Source organism: Propithecus coquereli, unplaced genomic scaffold (genome assembly GCF_000956105.1).
Source record: "Propithecus coquereli isolate 6110/MARCELLA unplaced genomic scaffold, Pcoq_1.0 Scaffold43, whole genome shotgun sequence".
Classification (NCBI taxonomy): Eukaryota; Metazoa; Chordata; class Mammalia; order Primates; family Indriidae; genus Propithecus; species Propithecus coquereli.
The window spans coordinates 2357991-2380943 of record NW_012150063.1 but is presented as its reverse complement, the minus strand read 5'-3'; the positions used below and the strand labels follow the sequence as shown (position 1 = coordinate 2380943).

The 22953-nt window shown below is 36.5% G+C and overlaps 2 protein-coding genes across 4 annotated transcripts in view; one reads left to right on the top strand and one right to left on the bottom strand.

The window, feature by feature from the left end:
* The window catches only part of SLC3A1 (solute carrier family 3 (amino acid transporter heavy chain), member 1), a 42056-nt gene extending 40257 nt beyond the window's left edge, over window positions 1-1799 (top strand). The window contains exon 9 of the mRNA XM_012653790.1: window positions 1135-1799. Within this exon, the coding sequence (XP_012509244.1) occupies window positions 1135-1575 (441 nt within the window). The 3' untranslated portion in view covers window positions 1576-1799. The remainder of the gene's footprint in view (window positions 1-1134) is intronic.
* A 429-nt stretch (window positions 1800-2228) lies between these two features.
* The window catches only part of PREPL (prolyl endopeptidase-like), a 34711-nt gene continuing 13986 nt past the window's right edge, over window positions 2229-22953 (bottom strand). The window contains exons 4-14 of one of the 3 annotated variants that reach the window (XM_012653829.1): window positions 22034-22240; window positions 21137-21272; window positions 17749-17965; window positions 16960-17145; window positions 12362-12559; window positions 8770-8945; window positions 7260-7476; window positions 4166-4315; window positions 3629-3752; window positions 2778-2851; window positions 2229-2390 (exon numbers count right to left, since the gene is read on the bottom strand). In XM_012653829.1, coding sequence (XP_012509283.1) covers window positions 2301-2390; window positions 2778-2851; window positions 3629-3752; window positions 4166-4315; window positions 7260-7476; window positions 8770-8945; window positions 12362-12559; window positions 16960-17145; window positions 17749-17965; window positions 21137-21272; window positions 22034-22240 — 1775 coding nt within the window. In that variant the 3' untranslated portion in view covers window positions 2229-2300. The remainder of the gene's footprint in view (window positions 2391-2777; window positions 2852-3628; window positions 3753-4165; window positions 4316-7259; window positions 7477-8769; window positions 8946-12361; window positions 12560-16959; window positions 17146-17748; window positions 17966-21136; window positions 21273-22033; window positions 22241-22953) is intronic. The other 2 variants (XM_012653830.1, XM_012653831.1) reach the window with 2 other exon arrangements.

Here is a 22953-nt window from a genome sequence, read left to right as displayed (position 1 = left end):
GAGGGGAATAAAAATATAAGAAAATGCTAGAAACACAAATGTTAAAATGAAAGGGAATGGTTAAATTTATGGAGGCTATATAATGGGAAAATGCTTGAAATGTCAAAAAACATGAAAAGTACAACATCAAATTGCATATGTTTTATTTATATGGCTGTATAAGAAAACCACATTTTTTTTTTTTTTGAGACAGAGTCTCACTTTGTTGCCCTGGCTAGAGAGAGTGCCATGGTGTCAGCCTAGCTCACAGCAACTTCAGACTCCTGGGCTCAAGCAATCCTACTGCCTCAGCCTCCCAAGTAGCTGGGACTACAGGCATGCGCCACCATGCCCAGCTAATTTTTTTCTATATTTTTAGCTGTCCAATTAATTTCTTTCTATTTTTGGTAGAGACGGGGTCTCGCTCTTGCTCAGGCTGGTCTCGAACTCCTGAGCTCAAACAATCCGCCCGCCTGGGCCTCCCAGAGTGCTAGGATTACAGGCGTGAGCCACCACGCCCAGCCAAGAAAACCAAATCTTTAATGGATATATACTACTTTTATGGTTAAAAATATCTACAATTTCTAACTTTCACTGTAGGCAGCTTTTTGCTTTGCATCCTTTTTGTAACTTTCTATTCCATCATTAGCTATGCAAGAAATACATGTCTGCTGAAGTTATATCTCTTTGTACAACAGCAACCTATACATTCTATAAAAGAGAACCAATAAGCCCAAATTCATCAGAAGTCTAAGTTCATTGCTATGATACTGCTTTTCTTCCAGGCATTTGGCAGTAACAATACAGCACAAGGCGACTTTATTTAGGCAAGTTAAATATTCATTAACTTAGATACGGACATTTGTTTTGGGATTCCTAAAGTTGTCAAATTTGGTCTCTACAGAAATTCTATGATGTAGTAGAACACTAAGCATATTGCAATGACTCCCATACAAGTTGAAAGCCTGAATTTGCAATTTCTATCAGTTTTTATATAAATTATTATCTACTTATTAATACCTATAATTTGGCAGTTATTTTAAGGGGCAAAATTGAAGCAAGTGTTTTTGGTAAATAGTTCCTTACAAGATACAGAAAATATTTAAAAACAATTTAGAATTCAATATTTATGTAAATATTCTTTTTAAAAAATAGGTCCAAAAGACTCAGCCCAGATCGGCTTTGAAGTTATATCAAGAATTAAGTCTACTTCATGCCAATGAGCTGATCCTCAACAGGGGCTGGTTTTGCCATTTGAGGAATGATAGCCACTGTGTCGTGTACACAAGAGAGCTGGATGGCATAGATAAAGTCTTTATCGTGGTTCTGAATTTTGGAGAATCGACACTGCTAAATCTACAGGAAATGATTTCAGATCTTCCCGTAAGACTGAGAATCACACTAAGTACCAATTCTACCTACAAAGGCAGTGAAGTTGATACAAGTGGCATTTATCTGAACAAGGGAGAGGGACTCATCCTTCAACACAACACGAAGAATCTCCTTCATCACCGAACAGCTTTCAGAGACAGATGCTTTGTTTCCAATCGCGCATGCTATTCCAGTGTATTAGACATACTGTACACCTTGTGTTAGGCACCTCTATGAAAGAGATGACACTGGCATTCTGCTGGTATTTTAAGCATTTGCAGTAGTTTCATGTATAGCATGCTGCTGGATAAACTTTATGAACAATCATTAATTCTCAGATATTTCTGTAGCTTGAATGTAACTGCTTTAGGAAAGGTTCTCAAGTGCTTTGAAAAAATGTTTGAAAGAAAATTATCACTTGTAGGAACTTGTAACTTTTTTGAGATAGCATCAATAACATGATAAAAACATGTTAGGACCCCAGATTTTTCAAAAGCTCTAATGAATTTTAATGTGAAGAATGTTATCTTTTTCCTTAAAATGCAGGCATAAAAATTGTAGGATGACTCACTGCCACTGTGTGTAAAAACATTCATTAGCAAAGAGGCGGGACATTGATTTGTAAACTGGTCAAAGAAAATCCCAGTGAAACAGACAAAATAAAGCTGTACTGATTGGATGGGAGGCCTAGAGTTCTGTCACCAATTCCTTCCTCCCTCCAGGTCCTTCTAAGGAGCATGATTTGAAAACTACTTTCCTAGGTTATGGGGCATGTGCATCAATGGAGAGAACAGTATAAGCATGTGAGATACAGACTAAGCAAAATTTTGATGGATAAACACGTTTAAAAAAATTATTAAATAACTTAAAAATCTTACTTTTGCTAATTCAATTGGAAATAAGACTATGAAGTATTTGACTGTTTCCAATTCCTAGTTGAACGTAGCGTTTCAGAATTTTAGAAATTTCTTAAGATCTTCAAAAACACTGGTGTTGTCAAGTCCAAGTTCCTCATACAGGAATTTAATTTGGGCTGTAATCTAAAAGAAACACATTTTAAAAATCAGATAGAATACCTCTGTGGTAAAACGCCGGTGTTTAAGCTTCACTTTGTCTACCCATCTTCACCTAACACTGAAGTCGGCAATTTATGGCAAGAATACTTTTATTCGGGACAGAGGTGGAAGGCTTTCAACAATTAAGACTCAAAGCTTTCTTTACCAGAGCTCACTTACCAAGTACAACAGAGAGCGCTTTCTCTCGATTGCTTCGGTGTCCCTCCCTCCCTTTGTGGGTCTCAGCCACAGACCAGACTTTTGTGAAGTAGCTTTGTCATAAACCCTGTGGCAACCACTGAAAACTTGAATATTAAATAAAAAGCATCTCTACTTGGGAATCTGTCAGCTGAGAGGGGCTTGATAACATACCTTTTTATGAGAATCCTCAATCACATGATTGCCTCCAGGCTGAATATCTAGAATAATATTGGGGGCCTGATAGCCTGAAAGAGTTAACATACAAAAACAATTAGAAGGTCTTTGGAAGATTGAGACTCATTTCTCCCCTCTCATCCTGAGTACTCTATTCAAATAAAAGTAAAGGAATAAAGGCAAAACCCACCAACAATAAAGAGATGGGAGGCGGCAAGCAGTAAAAGACAAATTTCTGAAGCAGGGAAAACAGGGAGGACCCAGGGGCTGAGGAAGCTGGATGGAAGGCACCACACGGAGAGGGCTGTGACCTGGAGACACCAACTGCAGCAATGAGTGGGAGTGCAAAATGGAGCTGAATACAGGGAGGCTGCTCACTTATATGTGGGTCCCCCTGCCCTTGAACTCACAATGTGTTGGCATCAGTTTCAAGGCGAAAAGGAGGAATTCTTATCTAATAAAATTGAAACAATATCTAGAGGAAATTAAAGCAGCTAGTTTGGGCACTGATGCTCCAAAGGAAAAACCTCACCATCTTGTCTTTTAGATTCCCAACAATAATGGCTCAATTAATATTGTTAAGTGAATGAATAATTGTATGATAGTACATCTACAAGTTATACTTGATATTTAAATTTACTTTTTTCTTTGTGTCCTGTATACCTTATTTTAATATTGTCCTTTGAGGTGAGGCAGTTAATATACATCAACATAGGAAAACAACTGTTTGTCTTAAATTCTGGACAGATGATTTGGTTGTAGCATGAAATGCGTAATATTACTCTGAGCTGTGTGCTGAGGGTGTTAGCCTGTTTGGCCAAGTTTTCTGCTTCTAGATGATCTCCTACCTTCACCCATGTCTTCAGTATGCTTCGTGATGGCTTCCTGGAGTTTCTTGGTGTAGTTCACAATTCCCTTTAGAGGTACACGTTCATCATTTTCATAAGCTGTTATGTGAATTGAAGGATAATGCTAGAAGAAAGTACATGTACAAAGAGTTTACATTATTCCTCACGGTCCCTCCCCGCTGTATAGACCATAAAAAACATTTATCTCCAATTTTTTCCTCTAAGTGCTAGGAGTTTTTTCTCACTTTATATTCTTGAGAGCACCTCAGTATTATAGTACTAGACTACTTATTGCCTGGAATAGCCTTTTCTTGACTAAAGAGACCTTATCTGATTTAGTAATTAAGGCATGAAAACTCTATTCCCCTGAGGTATTAAATTGAAACAAACATGGAACATGAGGAGAGATGGTACTGAAAGATGTCTAGGTATTACAAGTAGAAACATCTCTAAAGCCCTACTAATTTCTGCCTCTGCTCAAGTATCTTTTTAATATCTTCTCTATCACTTTAGGATCATATAACTGTTTTTCACTACCTGAGGCTTAATATTTTGATAGGGACAGTAACGTTTTATGTAGTTCTTGTGTTTTTCATCAGATGAAGGATTCCCCCATTCTTCTAATTCTTCTAATGTCAGAGGAAGTGAAGTATCCATCATGGTGTTGAGAACATCCAAGAAAGGTGCCTTAAAAAAAAAAAAAGCCAAAGAAACTTAGACTTCAAATGAAAGGTTGGTAAAAAGTTTCAGAAAAAGATTACACTTTATGAATATACATACTGATATGAGAGGAAACAGCTCAAGAAGCCATGTAGATTCCTAGGAGCCAGACTACTCAGTCCTGAACCAGGGCCTGTAATCTATAACATGCTTTTAAAGTATTCACACTCCTTAAATGACATTTATATAATAAGAAATGGTTTATCTTCTAATTTTATAATTTTTATTTTTAGTTTGGTGCCTTTTATTCATATATATTTTTTTTTATATGAAGTAATAAATGCTACTGCCTCTCACCCATTAGGACGGTTACTGTTAAAAAAAAAAAAACAGAAAATAACAAGTATTGACATAGATGTGGAGAAACTGGAACCCTTATGTACTGTTGGTTGGAGTGTAAAAGGGTACAGCTGCTATGGAAAACAGTATATCATTCCTCAAAAAATGAAACTTAGAATCAGCATACGATCTAGCAATTCCACTCCTAGGTCTATATCCCCCAAAATTGAAAGCAGGGTCTTGAAGAGGTATCTATATACCCATGTTCATAGCAGAATTATTCACGATAGCCAAAAGGTGAAAGCAACCCAAGTGTCCATCAATGGATGAATGAATATGCAAAATGTGATATATACATACAATGGAATATTATTCAGCCTTAAAAGGTAAGATATTCTAACACGTGCTACAATATGGATGAACCTCAAGGATATAACCTAAGTGAAATAAGCCAGCCACAAAAAGAAATTATTTTATATGCTTCCACTTAATGAGAGATACCTTGAGTAGTCAAATTCATAGAGACAGAAAGGAGGAAAGGGTGGTTTCCAGGGGCTGGGTAGGGGGAAGAAGGGAATGGAGAGCTATTTAATGGGTGCAGAGTTTTAGTTTTGCAAGATGAAAATCAACTTCTGGAGACTGACTGCACAACCATGTGAATGTATTTAATGCTACTGAACTGTTCACTTAAAAATGGTTAAGATGGTCAATTTTATGTTACTGTAACCACAATTAAAATTTTTTTAAAATTAAAAAAAGCCCCCAACAACAAAGAAAGCCTTTCTCACCAGCTGGACATTTTACATTAAAAGTAATAAATGCTAACTGAAGAAAATCTGGAAAATATCCAAGGTGAAAGAAGAAAAAACCACCCATTAGCTCATGACCAGGGTTAAAACATTTAATAAAACGGAGGCTCATTTTTCACTTAGCTTTATATTCTCAACATGCTTTTCAGATCTCCCTTATATTAACATTAACCAAGTATAGTGAGCATTTGCAATTCCTTTTGGCTGCCTAGCATCTGGACTCCTTTTCTGCATTTGAACACCCCCAGCATTATCAGACAGAGCTTGCCTCTCACTGTAGAGATCCTAAACGACAGACAGCACCTATCCCAGCTTTTCTTGCAGTCTGGGAGTAGCCACATGTGTGACTTAGGTCTATCAATCAGACACATGTGCTCCAAACTTTGCATGAGAAGTCAATGATTCAAAATAGTAGTGATCATGGAGAGTGTATTCTGGTAAAAGTGCCACAGCTCTATCTAGTTTCTAGAAGTAGCACTGGCAGTGTGTGAAGGGATCTGTGCTCAGTAGTGGCAGTAATAATAGCTTCACTGGGCCAATTCTACGTTTCTGGCTGTGCAGCCTCTAACACTGGTTCTGAACATACCCACCTTTCCCTAATACCCTTTACTAAATCCCTTTTCTGTTTAAATTAGAGTTTTTCGTGCTTTTAATTAACTTTGACTCATACGTGAATCTCCCATTGTTGGATATTTAGGTTGTCTTCAATTATTCACCCTAATAAGTAATCTGGGATAAATATCTTACACAAACATTTCTGATTATTTCCTTTCTAATTTCTAAAAATCAAGAGTTACTTGTGTTTTCTTTATATTGTAAATAATCCTGCCATTATTATCTTTGTACATAGGTCTTTTTCCTCCATACTCAGTATCTCTATTTTTTAAAAAATAGATTTATAGATTAGGGCCATTTAAAACTTAATTACTTATACTTAATACAAGCCCACAGTGTATACCCCTCACCTTCAAAATAAAAAAAAAAATCCTGAAAATTACTCTCTTCCAGCTCAGCCATCATTTCCCACAGTATCTAACCAGGTAGCTGGAGAATGACACAGGTGAAACCAACTTCTATAATCTAACTTCATAATTTTGGACACCAGGAAAAGACTATAGCATATTTTCAGAACAGGATAAGATATTTCAATTAAAGTACAGAAGAACTATGCCCAAAAGACCATTAAGAATAGAGTATCTTGGCTGGGCGTGGTGGCTCATGCCTGTAATCCCTACACTTTGGGGAGGCTTAGGCAGGAGGATCGCTTGAGGCCAGGAGTTTGAGGTTACAGTGAGCTATGGTCAGACCACAGCACTCTAGGCTGGGCAACAGAGAAAGACCCTGTCTCAAAAAAAGAAAAAAAAGGGAGATCTAAAAATAGAGAGCCCCTACATTCAGGACTGAAATGTTGATGGGAAGTAGACTGTCAAATTGCCTAGGAGTGAGAAGATTCAGTGCATTCCAGAGTCATAATAGGTTCTAGCTGACCTCATGGAACTGTGAGACATATGCTTCTACTCTTTTCTACCAATTCTAAATATTATTACAAATAAAAAATGACTAATGGGAATAGTCATTAATATTTTTCAGTGGAAATCCTTAAAAATTAATAAAAAGAACACTGCCACAGAAGAGTAAGAGTAAATAGCTGGATTAAAATAACTTTAGATGTTCTCCTAGAGCTACAATTCTGTGTTTAAAACTTAAAAGCTTTATCAAACTCCTATGCTATGGTAAAACTATAACAAAAAAATATTTTTAAAGCTGCCTCTGGCTTCCCACCTCCCCCACTCTGTAAACAGTAGAGACAAGAGCGTACTCACCTCCAAAGTCACCGCCCTCAGGAGCGCTGGATTAGAATTACACAATGCTCCCACTAGCACCCCTCCAGCACTGAAAGCAGTCAGGGATGTTAGACTTGGCTGAGAAAAGCCTTGGCCATGAAGCGTCTTAATGCAAGCCTCTAAGTCTGCAAGGCCATTGAGTTTTTTAGTTAGGCGGCCATCAGCGTGCCACTGGAGGCCTAACTCACCACCACCCCTGAAATTAAAGGGCAAAAAAGTTTAATGGAAAAATGTTAATGATGTAGGCTGGAGTCAGCAAACTACACCTGGAGGTCTGTTTCTGTATGGCCCTAGAGCTAACAATGGTTTTTACTTTTTAAAGGTTGGGAGAAAACAACAAGGATTATGCAACAGAGACTGTATGTGGCCTGCAAAGTCTAAAGTGTTTACTATCTAGTTCTTTAGAGGAAAAGTCTGCCAATCCCTGATATAGACAATCAAAAATTGATTCAACAAATATGTTTTGAGTGCCTGCCTACTATTTATCAGGGATTATGCTAAGTGCAGACCTTAAAAATATAAACAATCAAAAAATCCCCTGCCCTGGAAATCTTAATTTTGTGGGGAAAGACAACAAAGAGTTACTAAGCAATGTGGTCCCTGCTATAATACAGGAGTATTCAAGGTGTTACAGAAGCAGAGGAAAGAATATCCATCTGTCAGGTTAGAGGTACATACAGAGTCAGGAACACAAATGCCCAGACCGAGATGTGAAGGAAGAACTTGAGTTTCCAGGAGGGCAAAGAAAGGGAAGGCATGAAGACACAGATACAACGCAGCAGGTGCAAGGGCAAGGCGGTAACAGAGCATGTCACTTTACAGGACATGATGATAAATGCTACTTCAGAGACAAGCCAGATCATCATTAGGAGTACTATACTGAGGAATCTAGAGTTTGTTCTGGAGATGGGGAGTTGGAGAAGGATTTTAAGCAGAAACATAAAATTTGAGTCTTGAAAACAGCTAAGATAAAATGGAAGTTTTTGGGGGGGAGGGTTCAGGAGAAGGGATGAAAATCTTAAAATTTTTAGTTTTTTATTTATTTTTTTAGAGATGGAATCTTGCTATGTTGCCCAGGCTGGTCTTGAACTCCTGGGCTCAAATGATCCTCCCGCCTCAGCATCCTGAGTAATTGGGATTACCGGCGCACACCACCATGTGCGGCTTTACAATGTAAGTTAAATGGAAAAAAGGAGTTCAGCTTGAGAAGCTGCTTAAACCTAAACTCAAGAGAATTAAATGGAAATAATAATGTTACTAAATAAGTACAGAGACTGGTACATCTATTCAAAAATCCTAAAAATCTACTTTTGCTTTTTTTATCAACAAATTTGTTACAGAATCAAGCTCTACCACCACAGGTTTAGGAATACATAAATCCAACAATGCAAGTGAGAAAATAAGCTTTTGCTGCCTGATATATTGTGATTCTAAATATCTGTCACAATGCTCTAGCACTCACATGCTAGGTAAAAATGTACTCACTCACCGAACGTGGCAATACGCTAATATCCACCCATCGTCCACTAACACTCGCCTCTCAGGTCTGAAATTCATTTTCAAATCCATTCCATAAGCTCCATAGACATGTACCAAGAGAGGTTTCTTCTGCAAGTCCTCAGAGTCCGTTTTGTGGAAAACAGTCATTGGCACTAATTTTCCATCCTGGAAATGAAGAATTACTATGCATGTAAAGAAGAGTCTTTTAAAACAGTTTTATCCCCAATTTAAAACACACTGAAGATTACTGCCCCCACCCTTATGTGCTACCTATTGATGTTGAGCACAAATTTGTTTAAGACAAAAGCATTATGGTCTCCAAAAATACAATACGGTCTTCATTTCAGCTACTTTGCTACAGTCCTGGCTATAGTATTAACCAGAAAAAAGCAGCAAGGCTGGCTGCTCTTTTATTAAATACAGCTTTTCATGATAGTAATGGAATTTTAAGGAGTTCTTCACTACCCACTATCACTGTAATTTTTAAAATTTTAGGTCAAGCCAAAATACCTATTAAGGTTAGAAATCCTAGTTTAGAATTCTTCCAATGCCTAGGGCTAGATACTGTCATTTCTCATCTTTGAGTATTTACAAATATGCTGACTAAAGAAGTCTTGCCAGCTCAATTTTGTCTCCTATTGTCAGAATTCTCAACTATTAGGACCTGAAATGTCTTACTGACCTTACTGATATCTACCCATCTCCTCTACGAAGGCCTATTTAACTTTTTTTAAAAAAATTTTTTAATTATTATGGTTACATAATAGTTGTATGTATTTATAGGGTACATGTGATATTTTGATACAGGCATACAATGCGTATTAATGAAATCAGGGTAATTGAGGCATCTATTACCTCAAGCATTTATCATTTTTCCTTGTGTTAGGAACATTCCAATTCTACTCCTTTAGTTATTTTAAAGTATACCTTAACTTACTGTTAACTATAGTCACTTTGTTGTACTATCAAATATTCTTCATTGTATCTAACTATATTTTTGCACCCATTAACCATCCCCACTTTATCCCCCTCTCCCTGCTACCCTTCTTAGCCTCTAGTAAGCATCATTATACTCTCTGTCTCCATGAGATCCACTGTTTTAATATTTAGCTCCCACATACGAGTGAGAATATATATGCAAGATTTGTCTTTCTGTGCTTGGCTTATTTCACTTAACATAATATTCTCCAGTTCCATCCACGTGTTGCAAATGGCAGGATTTCATTATTTTTTATGACTATATGATATTCCATTGTGTGTATGTACCATAATTTCTTTATCCATTCATCCACTGATGGACATTTAGGTTGATTGCAAATCTTGGCTATTCTGAATAGTGTTGCAATAAACATGGCAGTGTAGACATCTTTTCCATACACTGATTTCCTTTCTTTTCTACATATACACAGAGGCCTATTTACCTTTATTTAAAAAAAAATTTTAAAGTGGTTTAAGTTTTTAAAATTTTAACATTTAAGTTACTTTTAGCTCATCTAACTATTCCCCAAGTGTAGCTCAAACTCATCAATCCCAGTTGATTGAAACTAGGCACCCTCTGGACAAAACTCAGACAACTCAAAGTACTTCTGATTTTCCTTTCATAGAAAAAGGGTGAAGAAGTTGGTTCTCACTCTGCTTTAAGAAACTAATGAAATAGCCCTAGTTTACATAAGGAAATAATATAATCAACCAACTCTCCATACATTTTTCATCCTCATTTTGAAGTCTTCATTTTGGGGCAATAAATAGAGACATCATAGTGTTATCAAATAAGGAGGAAATCTTTCTCTCATAATTCTTTATCATACCCAACTTGTTAAGACAGCATAAGTGAATTTTCACTTCTCAGTAAGATTCATTCTTATAAAACCTGATGTAGATTAATTTCTATAAACAATCTTGGTCTTCTCCCTCCTCCACCCTGCTTCTTCCTCAACTTCAATTATACAATCAGAAAAACTTGCTGGTTGAAAACTTGTGAAAGGAAGAGGTAAAGATGATCGCTAGTCCTGTGATGGGCTGGACCCGAGTGAACCAGCAGTGCAAAAGTGCCCGTGGAAATGTACCCAGCTTCCAGGTAGCAGCTGCTTCCCTCCTCCCTGTGAAGAATCCCTTGGCTCTCTAAGAACTTAGCTTAACCATTCTTTCCATTTGGGGTCCAATAGTTACAACATTTTGGTAGACTGGTATAATCTTATGTTTGTAAAACTAAACAATACCTAAAAGTATATATTTTGTTCACAAAAAAATCTAGAAGGTAAAAATAATATTACTTAAGATATTAAAAGAACATCAATGAATTAAAGAAAAAATTCATAAAAATAAAGGCTTGTGTTGAAATTTATTCTTTGCAGTGTGAAACTACCTAATGTATGATATGCTAAGGTCTGAAAATTCCTTAAATTCAAGGCTACAGTTTATGTATTAATTTGTTCCCTACTTGCATAAATTTGTAAATTCTGTATATTGAGTATATCTGGAATAGGGATATCTGTTATCTCCTTTTCTATGTGTCCTCTTTCTCCACTCCTCCCCCTGCCAATCTTCCCTCTTTTACTCCATTTTGGCCATTCTGGCCTCCTGTATACTTCTTGAACTGTATCATTTCTTCCCAAATTCGGGGCCTCTACACAAAATGGAATCCCTTGTCCCCTTTCCGGCCTACTCTTAATCGCCCTAGAGGTCTTATCAGAGACATCACTTCCTCAAAGAAACCTTTCCTGATCTTTTCAGGCTAGGTATGGTCCCTTTGCCATATGCTTCCACTGTACTCAGTACATCTTCCTTTGCAGCAACCAGTGTATCGGTAATGACTTCTTCAATGTCTGTCATTTTCCCTGCTAGATGTAAGCCTCATGAGGCAGGGACTGTATTAGTCTAGTTCACTCTAGTCAACTGCTTACCACCTTCACAATTTTTGCCGTAACTGTGTACGAACTCTATTTACTTGATTTTTTCTTTAAATCAACTTTTTATTTATTTATTTATTTTTTGAGACAGAGTCTCACTCTGTTGTCCAGGCTGGAGTGCGTGGCATCAGCCTAGCTCACAGCAACCTTAAACTCCTGGGCTCAAGCGATCCTCCTGCCTCAGCCTCCCGAGTACCTGGGACCATAGGCATGTGCCACCATGCCCGGCTAGTTTTTTCTATATATATATTTTTAGTTGTCCAGATAATTTCTTTCTATTTTTTAGTAGAGACGGGGTCTTGCTCTTGCTCAGGCTGGTCTTGAGCTCCTGACCTTGAGTGATCCACCCGTCTCGGCCTCCCAGAGTGCTAGGATTATAGGCGTGAGCCACCGCGCCCGGCCTAAATCAACTTTTTAAACTCAGACATGAATGATATGTGGAAAAAAGGGCTTGACGGGCCAGTTATAAATTTTCTAATCCATGTTAAAATGAATGCATAAGTATTTAAAGTTAAAAAATATCCATGTATTCCCTAAAATCTCTTGGGTCTTATTGTGGTATAAGAGAAGCTTAGGAAACTATGCTAATGTAACCCCAACAACTGCTCAGTATCTGGCAAACAGTATGCTTTCAGCAAACCGGAGCTGAAAGTGGAGATTACAAAGACCTACCTTGCTTTTGGCTTCTATACGCAAGACACGACTAGTCTTTGTGATCAGGTCTTCATGCCCAGTTTCCTCAAACAGTTTGCTTTCTGCAAACTTATATGTGTAATATTTTGGGGGACGTATTGGAGAACAAAGCTGAAAGGCGCAGTTCTTTGGGTCATAATTTGAATCCATTATGAATCCACAGGCCCAAGGAGGGAGCTAAAGAAATAAAACAGTTGTTTTTACTCTTTATCTAGATACTAAGTATTATATTATTAATTAAATTTCTGAGTCCACTCCAGACAAGATGATGTGGACATCTAGTTTACTTTCTATTATCACATTATGCCTCATTTAACGATTACTTTATCACAACAAAATATATTTCAAGTAAAAAACAAACTCTATGTTAATGACCAATAAAATAAAAAATTATAGGAAAATGATTTAGCATGATTCTAGATTTATACGAAATAGCTTTAACATAAAAGTTTATTTTGGGGTACAAGCTTGGCAATAAAATAGCAAAATGGTTAAGAATAAGAGCAAATCAAATAGTAATTCTAGAACACAGTGACATCTCCAAGATCTCCATTCTCACGGAACATGAAATCTCTCGCATGCGTGTGTTTTTAATAATTTACCCACAGTCCTTACCCTGCTGCCTGGACAGCTGCAGTGATGACAGTTATTATTCCGGAGCTACAAATGGGCTCAGCAGCACAGAAGCATTGACAATCTGTCTCTAACTTTAGCTCCCAGGCTAACCGTTGTGCAGAACAAAACCTTTCCTGGCACATCTACTCTGAGAGACTCGCAGCTATTATGCTTAAGATTCTTAACTTTAAGAAAAAAGGAAAGGAATCAAATTTATTCTCTTAGAGCAGCAGGGTCCAGCTTCAAGCCTTCCACTAACATCTCTCTACACCTTTTAAAGAACTCTGGTAAGCGGGTTGACAGAGGGTTAGAAATGGTACTGAAAGTCAGAACATTAAAAGAAAATTGCCTTTCTTTTTTCCTGAGTAATTGTAGAAAGAGCAAATTCCTTAGAAAATCAGAGGCCCAGCAACATGACTGGTGGGCACTGCTGAAAAAGGGTAGATGGGGGATGTGTGCATAAAGAGTGTACTATTTCACCTGCAGAAACGACAGCCAAAGAGTTTATGTTCTCTGAACAAATTTCTTCTAATTAACCCAAAGCATCTATTTTCTTGAAACACTAATAAAGGCACACATTTGCAGTGTCTGAGTTCCTAATTTATTCTCCTTAGACTGAGTATTACTTTAAAGGAAAATTTGTCTATTCTAATGTAAGATATAACTAGAGAAAAAAAGTGTAAACATGTAAATTGATAAATCTGGTAGCGTAACTGTAAGTGAGCAAACTAAGACCTGAGAGGTTGAAGCATTGCTGCGAACCTCATAAGCAGGCCTCGGAGTGAAGGTACAAGTTTCCTGAACCCACAGGCACACGTTTCTCTGCCCTTTGGTGAGACTTCAAGACAGTTTTCACGTGACCCATGTAGTAAACTGTCTTAGCTTTAGAACAAGGGCTTCCAATAAATCAAAAAGTCTTTTGGGTGTTTTTCCAAAACTAAGAGGACCAAGGTTAAAGTTTTAATCGTAACAAAAACCACTGTAAGGCTCCGGATTTTTTAAAGTTTGTCCAGTTGATGCATAAATACGTATTAACTATCTTAAGGATATCTTAAGCCACATTTCCTATTGCGACAAACCTGCAGTGTATCTGTGTATATTAATGAACAGCACCCGAAAATAAGTTGGCCAGGTGATACAGATATCCCTTAAATATCTGACAGAAACAGATTCAATTTAACATTACCAGCAAACTACAGTCGTTTCATTGAAAGAATGATTAAGACATACATGCTGAAAGAAAATGGGCCTGGGGATGCAGACTCCTCCTCTAAATAAAATAAATGTTAGCACAGAGCAAAAATGTCCCAATTTGCTTCAATTAAATATCATAACTTCTTTTTGTGGGGGAAAAAAGCTACCAGAAAATATTATAGTGATGATATGATGACCAAGGATAGGAGCCAAATATATGGAAGGTTTTACATTTCTACTGCTTTTTTTGAACTTTTTTGAGTTCAAAAAGATCTTTTAGTCGAGTGCCTACTAGGCAGAGATGTTACATATAGAAATACTATATAATGCACTCATGGTTTGGTTAAAGATTTTTGTCCTTTGCATGTGGTACTGTCTATGGATGTTAATCAATGTTATCCAGGTTCATGAAAAGGTCTGATCTATAAAATTCTCTATAAGTAATACCTGGAATATAATATGGTATTTGATTCCATTTGATGATGACATAGAACATTACAAAAGGCATAATAGGTACTATAGTTTGGGAAGAGTCAAGAAATGAAAAGATATAGCTGCAGTCCCCAACCCTGGGGTTGCAGACCAGTACCAGTCTGTGGCCTGTTAGGGACCAGGCTGCAGAGCACCCCCTCACCCGCTCATGAAACTTAGGAATGGGGGTGAGGGAGTGCACAGCAGGAGGTGAACTCTGGGTGAGGGAGTAAAGCTTCATCTATACAGCTGCTCCCCATTGCTCGAATCACTGCCTGAGCTCCGCCTCCTCCCCTCCCCTGTCCTGTCTGTGGAAAAATTGTTTTCCATGAAACAGGTCCCCAGTGCCAAAAAGGTTGGGGACTGCTGAGATAGAGGGTATAGAATAAATTAAAGACATGATATTTATTCTAATGGAAGTTAAACCATGGAAACTAAAGCGTATCTTTAAAATAGGAATACTTACAAAAAATGTAAAAGGTCCTATTTACTTAGAAGTCACGTCATATTATAGCAGAGTAAACTTTATATGACATTCCTAATTTTCTTGACACAGAATTTTGTTGTAATAAATGCTTACTAGAAATTATACATTCTCTCTCATCCCTATTCATATAGATCGCACTAAGGATAGATGCTCTGCCTGTGTTCCAATTAAAGATGTCTGAATTTGGGATCAATTAGCAAGTGAAAAGAAATACTCTGAATCCATCAGATGAAAACAATAAGAAAATCCCTGAAGTCAATCACCATTTATGTTTTAGGATACCTATACATAGGAGACTGGACATTATATTCGATAATTTGATTTTAGGGATTAACTGGAGAATTTCAGTTATTTTAGGCTCTCGTTATTTCTTATTTAAACCAGTATAACAATCTCGAAACTAGTTTCCGTGCCCCTTGTCTTTTTGCTTCAGTCTACCCTAATATGGCTGCCAGATAACCATATCGAATATAGATAGCTTCACTCCCAAACCACTGCCCTGCTCACAAACTTGAAATGTTTCCCCTTCGCAATTTATGCATATATTCCTCATACCAACAGTCAAAAACCATCAAATCATATCTTTACCCCCCAGAAATGTATTCTGCTTCAATAAAATGGAATTATTAGCAGTTTCCTGAACACTTTCTGAACTTCTCCAGCACAGAGCTTTGTTTGATGGCTTTCTCATCCTGGAATACCACATCCCTCCTCACCTGTCAAAATCCTATCTATCTTCATTGGTTTGTTTCAAATTGAACCAACTTGACCAAAAGCTTTCCTAAGCCTTCTTTCTCTCTTTTGAGCCCCACAGCATATTTTGTTTTTGATACTACTTATTTAAATCCACATTATACTTAATCTTTGTGTACTTGTATAATCTTATGATAAACCGTATCTTCCGTAAGAATAGATACCTTGTCTTATTATCTTTCCACTCCATAATGCCCAATACAGCATTTTGCACGTAGAAATTCGATAAACAGTCACTAAGTTGACAGGAATTACATCTTAACAAGAATTTTGACAATATTGGAGTTAGAGAGATATAAGTGGTCTACATTGCTTGCTGGTCAGTTGGCTCAATAACTCTTCATATCAAGCACCATGGAGGCATCCTCTTCCCTTCGTGCCTGCTACCTTAACTTATATGTGAATGCTGCTTTAATACTGGACAATAAGGTTGCCATTCACCAATTTTAGCAAGTTCACTTGTGGAGGCAGATTATCCTTCCTGGCACCCACAGGCAGTATCAAGTAGTCAGCCTGCCAGGCAGACGTGCCACCATCTGTGCTGCTGTGGAGACCACTGCCACACCCACATTGAAAGAAACCAAACTGACCCCCTCACATTCCACATGGATAAGAAAACTGGCAAAGAGAAGACGATGTAGCCACAAGCATACAGTGGCCAAAACACAATGGATGTGACTACTATCCCTACTGGGGATGTGGGATGGGGAAGCTTAGCAGTAGGTGGTTAGGCTCTAGTTGCCAAGTTGGCCTGACTTATTGCTATACCTAAAATTGTAGAGACATATAAAAAGAGAATATAATGGCACTTTACTTCTGAAGTCCATGCTGTAAGAGAGTATTTAAAGGAAAACTGCATTAAAAGCAAGGTCCTCCAAGTGACTCTAAAATAAACTTCCTAAACCTGATAAAGCATGAGCAAGTATGCTAAATTCCATTTAAATTAAATTCCTTTTAAGAAAAAGAACATTGCTATTATTCAAAATTTAATGTTCTGTTAAGCAAAACTGCATATATATTTTGATTAACAGTATTATCTTTTGAAAATTAAATATACCTTTAGAGACCGAACTGAATCATCTGCCAGACCAATCACATTAACATAAAGTAGATTGCTGTGCTTCAGGAACAGAACACAGTGATCCTTAAACATGTCCATGTCTATAACTTTGGTATTTCTCTTCATTGTGAAAAACAAATCCCAATTCATAATTGCAGGGGTATCAGCTGCTGTTCTCATTAGCTGTACAGAACAAAGTTAGAAGAGATCTAGGTAACAAAACATGAAGGCTATAGCATCCAGAGATGAAATCACAGAAAACTAGACTATACTAGTCTTCACTATTTCATGAACAGCTGAAGGAACTAACCGCATCAGGGATAAAGTGTGACTATCATCACATGGATGAGCCCAGGCTAGCCTGCTGGATGATCAGACACTATGACCCAGTGCTTAGCTGACAGCTGACCACTGGACATTCAAGTGAGGCAATGACAGCCAGCTGACTATGGATGCCTGAGTTAGCCTAACTGACACCAGCAGAACTGCTTCGCTGAGATCAATCCAAATTGCCAACTCACAAAAATCACAAATTTATAAAACTGTTCTTTTAAGCCACTAAGTTTGGCTTTGATACATATAATCAGGATAGAATATGTTTTATTTACTAACCTCTTAGACACAATTAAAATACATAGAGGCATTATTAGTTCTAAGAGAAGAGAAATGGGATTGGTATGCATAGGAAGCTAGCATCAATTTCTACACTTTAATAAAAGCCTACAAAACAATGAACTCTTAGAGCAAGAGTCAGCCCAAATGGGGACAAGGAGAATTCAGGATTACCTTGAATTCTGTAGGCTCTCCAACATTAGTGAGAATGTATAATTCATCATCTCTGTGTTCAACATAGTAAAGGACCCCACGTATTCGCTTCTGGATAAGTACTGGTGGGTCCCAAGGACTCAGGCCATCTATTAACCACACTTCAGAAGTGGTCTTGTTCATAATATTCATGGTGAGGAAACGACTGTCTTTTGTAAGATAAAGGAAAATAAAGTAGCTAGACAGAGAGAGAGAAACATGAGAGCCCAGTAAATTTCAGTTGCATGCTATCTTGTTAATGACATTATCTTAGAGGTAGTCAGTAAACACGTTAATTTTTTTTTTTTTTTTTAGTTGTACAGCCCAGCAAGCTGAGAAAGTAAACATGCTAATTTATAATGCAGAAAGAAAATAAAAATAATTCCTTAGTGAATATTGTTTGTAAATTTAACAACTGGCTATTATTTTCCTTATTTCCACCACAGAGGCAAAATCATTTATTTCTAACATTTTATCATAAACATTTCTCAAACACACAGAAAAGTTGAAAGAACTGTAAAGCGAACACCCATATACCTACCATCTAGATTCTATCATTGCTAACATTTTGCTGTATTTCCTTTACCACATATCTATGCATTCATTGATTTATCTTTATGTGGATGCATTTCAAGGTACACTATAGACATCATCTCTCACTTTATCACATTAATACATAATGTGGCTTTTTGCTGAGAGAAGAAATAAACTTTCCAGAGGAGATATGAAATAATAGGGAAGAAAAGGGACACAAAGCTTATTCTTGTTGTGTTCTTTCTCTGTATGTGTATTGTATTTTTCCTCCCCTTTCTCCCAGTTTTACAATAAAATAGAATGATGTGAGGAAAAACCCTCACAATATCACTAACTTAACACATTTAAAAGATGAACTATTTTACTTTTTCTACCTTTCCTTCTAAGGTTTATTTACATTTCATGCATGTCTTTAAAAAGAATTATAATATAGATACAATTTTTGATTCTGCATTTATTTCACATAATAGCAATATTCCCCCTATATTAGTTAAAAGTCTTTATGATTATTATTTTTAATGGCTACCTAATATTACATCAGGTTGAATTATAATTCTTAAAAATTCAGATTTTAATGTTTCATTATAATAAAGAATATAACCTTCCTTGACTTTTGTAATTATTTCCTTAGGACAAATTCTTAGGAATGGAAATACTAATTTAATGATTGAGAGTATTTTTATGACTTGATAAATATAACCAAATAATATTCTAAGAGCATGGTACTACTGACATACTGGGTGGCTTTAAAGGCTATATTCACATTTCTCCTTACTATAAAGTAATCTATACTGAAGATACTCAAAACTGTCAAGAAGCACGATAACCCTGAATCCCTTTGCCCAGAGATAAGCACTGCTTATATTTTGGTACAATTTCTTCTGTATTGGATCACATTACCATGTTTATTTGCCAACTGTATTTCTTTTGTGAAATGTCTGTGTCCATTTTAAACTTGTAATGTGTTTAAATTATTCGTATATAAATAGCTCTTTACAAATTAAAGGTATTAATTTGTCTTTTTGTTGAAAATACTTTCCTCCATTATGCTGTCTAGATTTTAATTTATTTGCTTAGAAGAAACGGCTTATCCAAGATTAACCAGACAATATGTGGAAGAAATGACTAAAACCACTTGCCAGATAGACTAGAAGGAGTCATTCCAGGCTAATTCCATTTGTTACATGAGGATTTAGGTTCTGCCACAAAGGAAGAGCAGTGGCTGAAGAGTTAGCTGTACAATTTCATTTAATTCTTTAACTGTCTGTGGACTTCAACAGACAGATTTCTAAAAAAGTTAAAGCAGTACCTCTCAAATTCCTCTTACTTGAACTTTCTAAACTATCAAGTGTTTGGTGTGGCTTAATACGTTCAAGGTTACGCAGAGCCTGCCTCACTGGAATCTCTGGGGTTTGGATCCCCAGAGTCTTCGGTGACCAGGCTGCCTCCCAGGCTTTCCTTATTTAGCTCTGTTCCTGGTACCTGGTGGTAGGACCACACTGTAAATTGTACACTGAATAATAGCATTTGCACCAGAAAAAAATATTTTTTGTGGGGGAGGGTTGTTTTTCAGTAACTTAAAAATTAGGTCTTTTAATTCTGTCTAGATCTTTCCCTTCAGAATCTATATAATGCTGCTTTCCTAATAATGTGTTAATTAAATGGCTCTGGAAATATTTGAAAATGGAAGAACTGATATTCAAAATGTACCAATCTTTAAGAACAGAATAGCAGGCATTTTCCCAAAACAAGATTTTTGGAGGCACTCTGATATCAAAATAGAAAACTAGCACGGAACAACCAAATTTACTGAAGTACTGTAAACAAAGTAGATGAAGAACCTGGCTGGTGGGGGCTCTTTCTGGGCACATTTTTAACAAAATCTTTTTCAAAATCAGGTACCCAGAACTTTTTAAATAAATTATAAAGTCAGGAAGTGAACTTTACCTATGGATTAGTTTTATGGGCTGGAATAATATAATAATGTAATTTCTCTACCTCTATTTTTTAATATAAACTGAAGATTGTACAAGATTTTCTTTAAGGTCTTTTTCAGCTCTGAGATTTTTATGAAATGAAGGGTTAGTTTTCTTGTTTTGGGTACCAATGTCACCATCATAGATTTAAGATTAAATTCTACTTTTTTCCTTAGAAAATTTATTCAGACATTGTTCAAACTACACTGTTAAATGACATATGAGGTGACAGGACTCTCGTAGTAAGGCAAAATTTGTTTGTCATATATCATTTGGAGAAGTATATCTGGGTAAGACTCAAGAGATTTTGTAGGATAAATTTATCATCATTTCCTCCCATGCCTGGTTAAGTGGCTATGAGCCCTATAATTTATAAGGAATTATAGAAAATTAGTTTTAAGGAAGAGTTACCAAAGAGTACTGGAAAACATAAATTTCAAAGGCCCATGGACATCATGTCTCAAAGCAAAGCAATTTAAAATTCAGATAATCCATATGAAATGAGTAGTGAGTGAATTCTGTGCAAATGACACTATGGTATTCTAGTTATGACTTATGAGAGATTTATAATTGCTGTATGGCAACTCTATTAAGTGTTTTAACAATTCTTCTCATGCATCACAGTCCAGAGAGAATATTAAACTCAGCATTTGCAGTTTAATGATGTATCTGTGTTTACTCTGGAGTATGAACATAATCAGACTCCAAGTTTGAATACAAACAACTAATAAAAGAATGATCATCTTAGCCTTATACCTCGTTCCAAAAAAAATCAACATTTTAAGTCAACCAAGATCAGCCCTTTAAATAACTGGAAAAATTATTCTAGAGAAAAAGATTTAATTGAATCATTCCAGTACCTCGGGTCTTTTTCTGTGTAAAAACGTTCATTACGTTTATTATCACCAAAAGTGGCTCGATATACATCATGACAACGAAGGTTCCTCTGGAAGGTGTAGAATAAAACATCTTCTTCTTCTTCATCCTTTACCCATTCTGAAAGAAAATAATTAAAGAATTATACATAGCCACCAGTATACAGTTAGAAAAAAGAGGCACAGCACATTCTAATTTTGAGCGCCAAAGATAAGAGATGTGCAAGTCTATCCCCTAGAAATCGAAATATAACATAGGTTTGACTGTTATCTAACCTGTGTTATGTATAAGCCAGAGAACTTTCCACGGAATAAAACACTACTACCTCAGTTCTAAGTTTTTAAATAGTTATCAGTCTTAGTGTACTCAAATTTTTAAATAAGAGTTAAATGTTCAACATTTAAGAATGAAGTTGGTAAAGTCACATTTGCTTTCAGGAGATGACTTGTATCTAAATCTACAACTTGAAACTTGAAGTCTAAAAAGATATTGCATCTTTCTCTCATGCCTGAATCTTTTCTGTCTGCCTTCAAGCCACAGGATATCTCCAATGACTAAATACATTTTAATGCTGGTTCTTGATCTCACTAGAAGCTGTAAATGGAAGTTTACGCACAATTCATCATGACTACCACTTTGTTGACAGTGATTGTAAGTCAAAATTTTAGAGGTTAGATTGTACAAAATGTCTTAGTATCCATTAGATAGGGTATAATTTCAATTCATTGCTAAAGTATTTAAATAATGGAGAAAATGATGGCAGAAAATAAAAAGGAAGGACTCTCTTTCATTTACATAGCCAAAAAATAATTTCAAAAGTATGGGAAATTCTCTTACTATTGTCTTTTCAACACAGAAGACTATTTCAGTTGTTGGCTTACCAAAACTGGACACATTTGGGAAAGAAGCTTCCATTACAGGCTGATCACTGAGCTTCACGACTATACAGGTAGATGCTTCAGAATCCTCAGTTCTTATCTTGGCAGCCACATATTTTTCATCCGGAGCAACTCTGATACAATCAATGAAGGGCTGGTCTAACTTTAGTTCCTCCAGATTGAATAAAACTTCATAATTATCATTGTCTGCTGCATAAAGAAAAATATATGAAACAGATAATTCCACAAGATGTTCCTTTTTGTTTGTTTGGTCTTTTTTGAAACAGGGCCTTGCTCTGTCACCCAGCCTGAAGTACAGTGGCATGATCATAGCTCACCATACCCTCAAGCTCCTAAGCTCAAGTGATCCTCCTGACTCAGCTTCCTGAGTAGCCAGGACTACAGGTGTGTGTCACCAGGCCTCGCTAATTTTTCTTATTTTTTATAGAGATAGGCTTTACTATTTGTCCAGGCTGCTCTCAAACTTCTGGCCTCAAGCATTTCTCCTGCCTTGGGCTCCCAAAAGTGCTGGAATTACAGGTGCCAGCCACCACGCCCAGCCCCATAAGATATACTTAAAAAAATTTTAAACTGTAATTTCAATGTTTTAAGTTAGCACTCACATTATATAAGAGGCCATATTCTAGCTTCCTTCAAAAATGATGGCAGCTTGACTTGCACATAAACTGGCATAAGTTATTTAATATTATCTTATGCTATTCAGTATTATTCTATGCATCAATCTATGAGTTATTTGATATTATTATAGTCTAGTATTTACAGACTACATAGAACCTAGAATATAAGAGAATAAAAATGACATTAAATAATATATGTAAAACGCCTAGCACAGTACCTGAAGCATAGTAGATGCTCAAAAAATGCTGGATCCCATTTTCATTCTCCCTGCATAAACTTTTGAG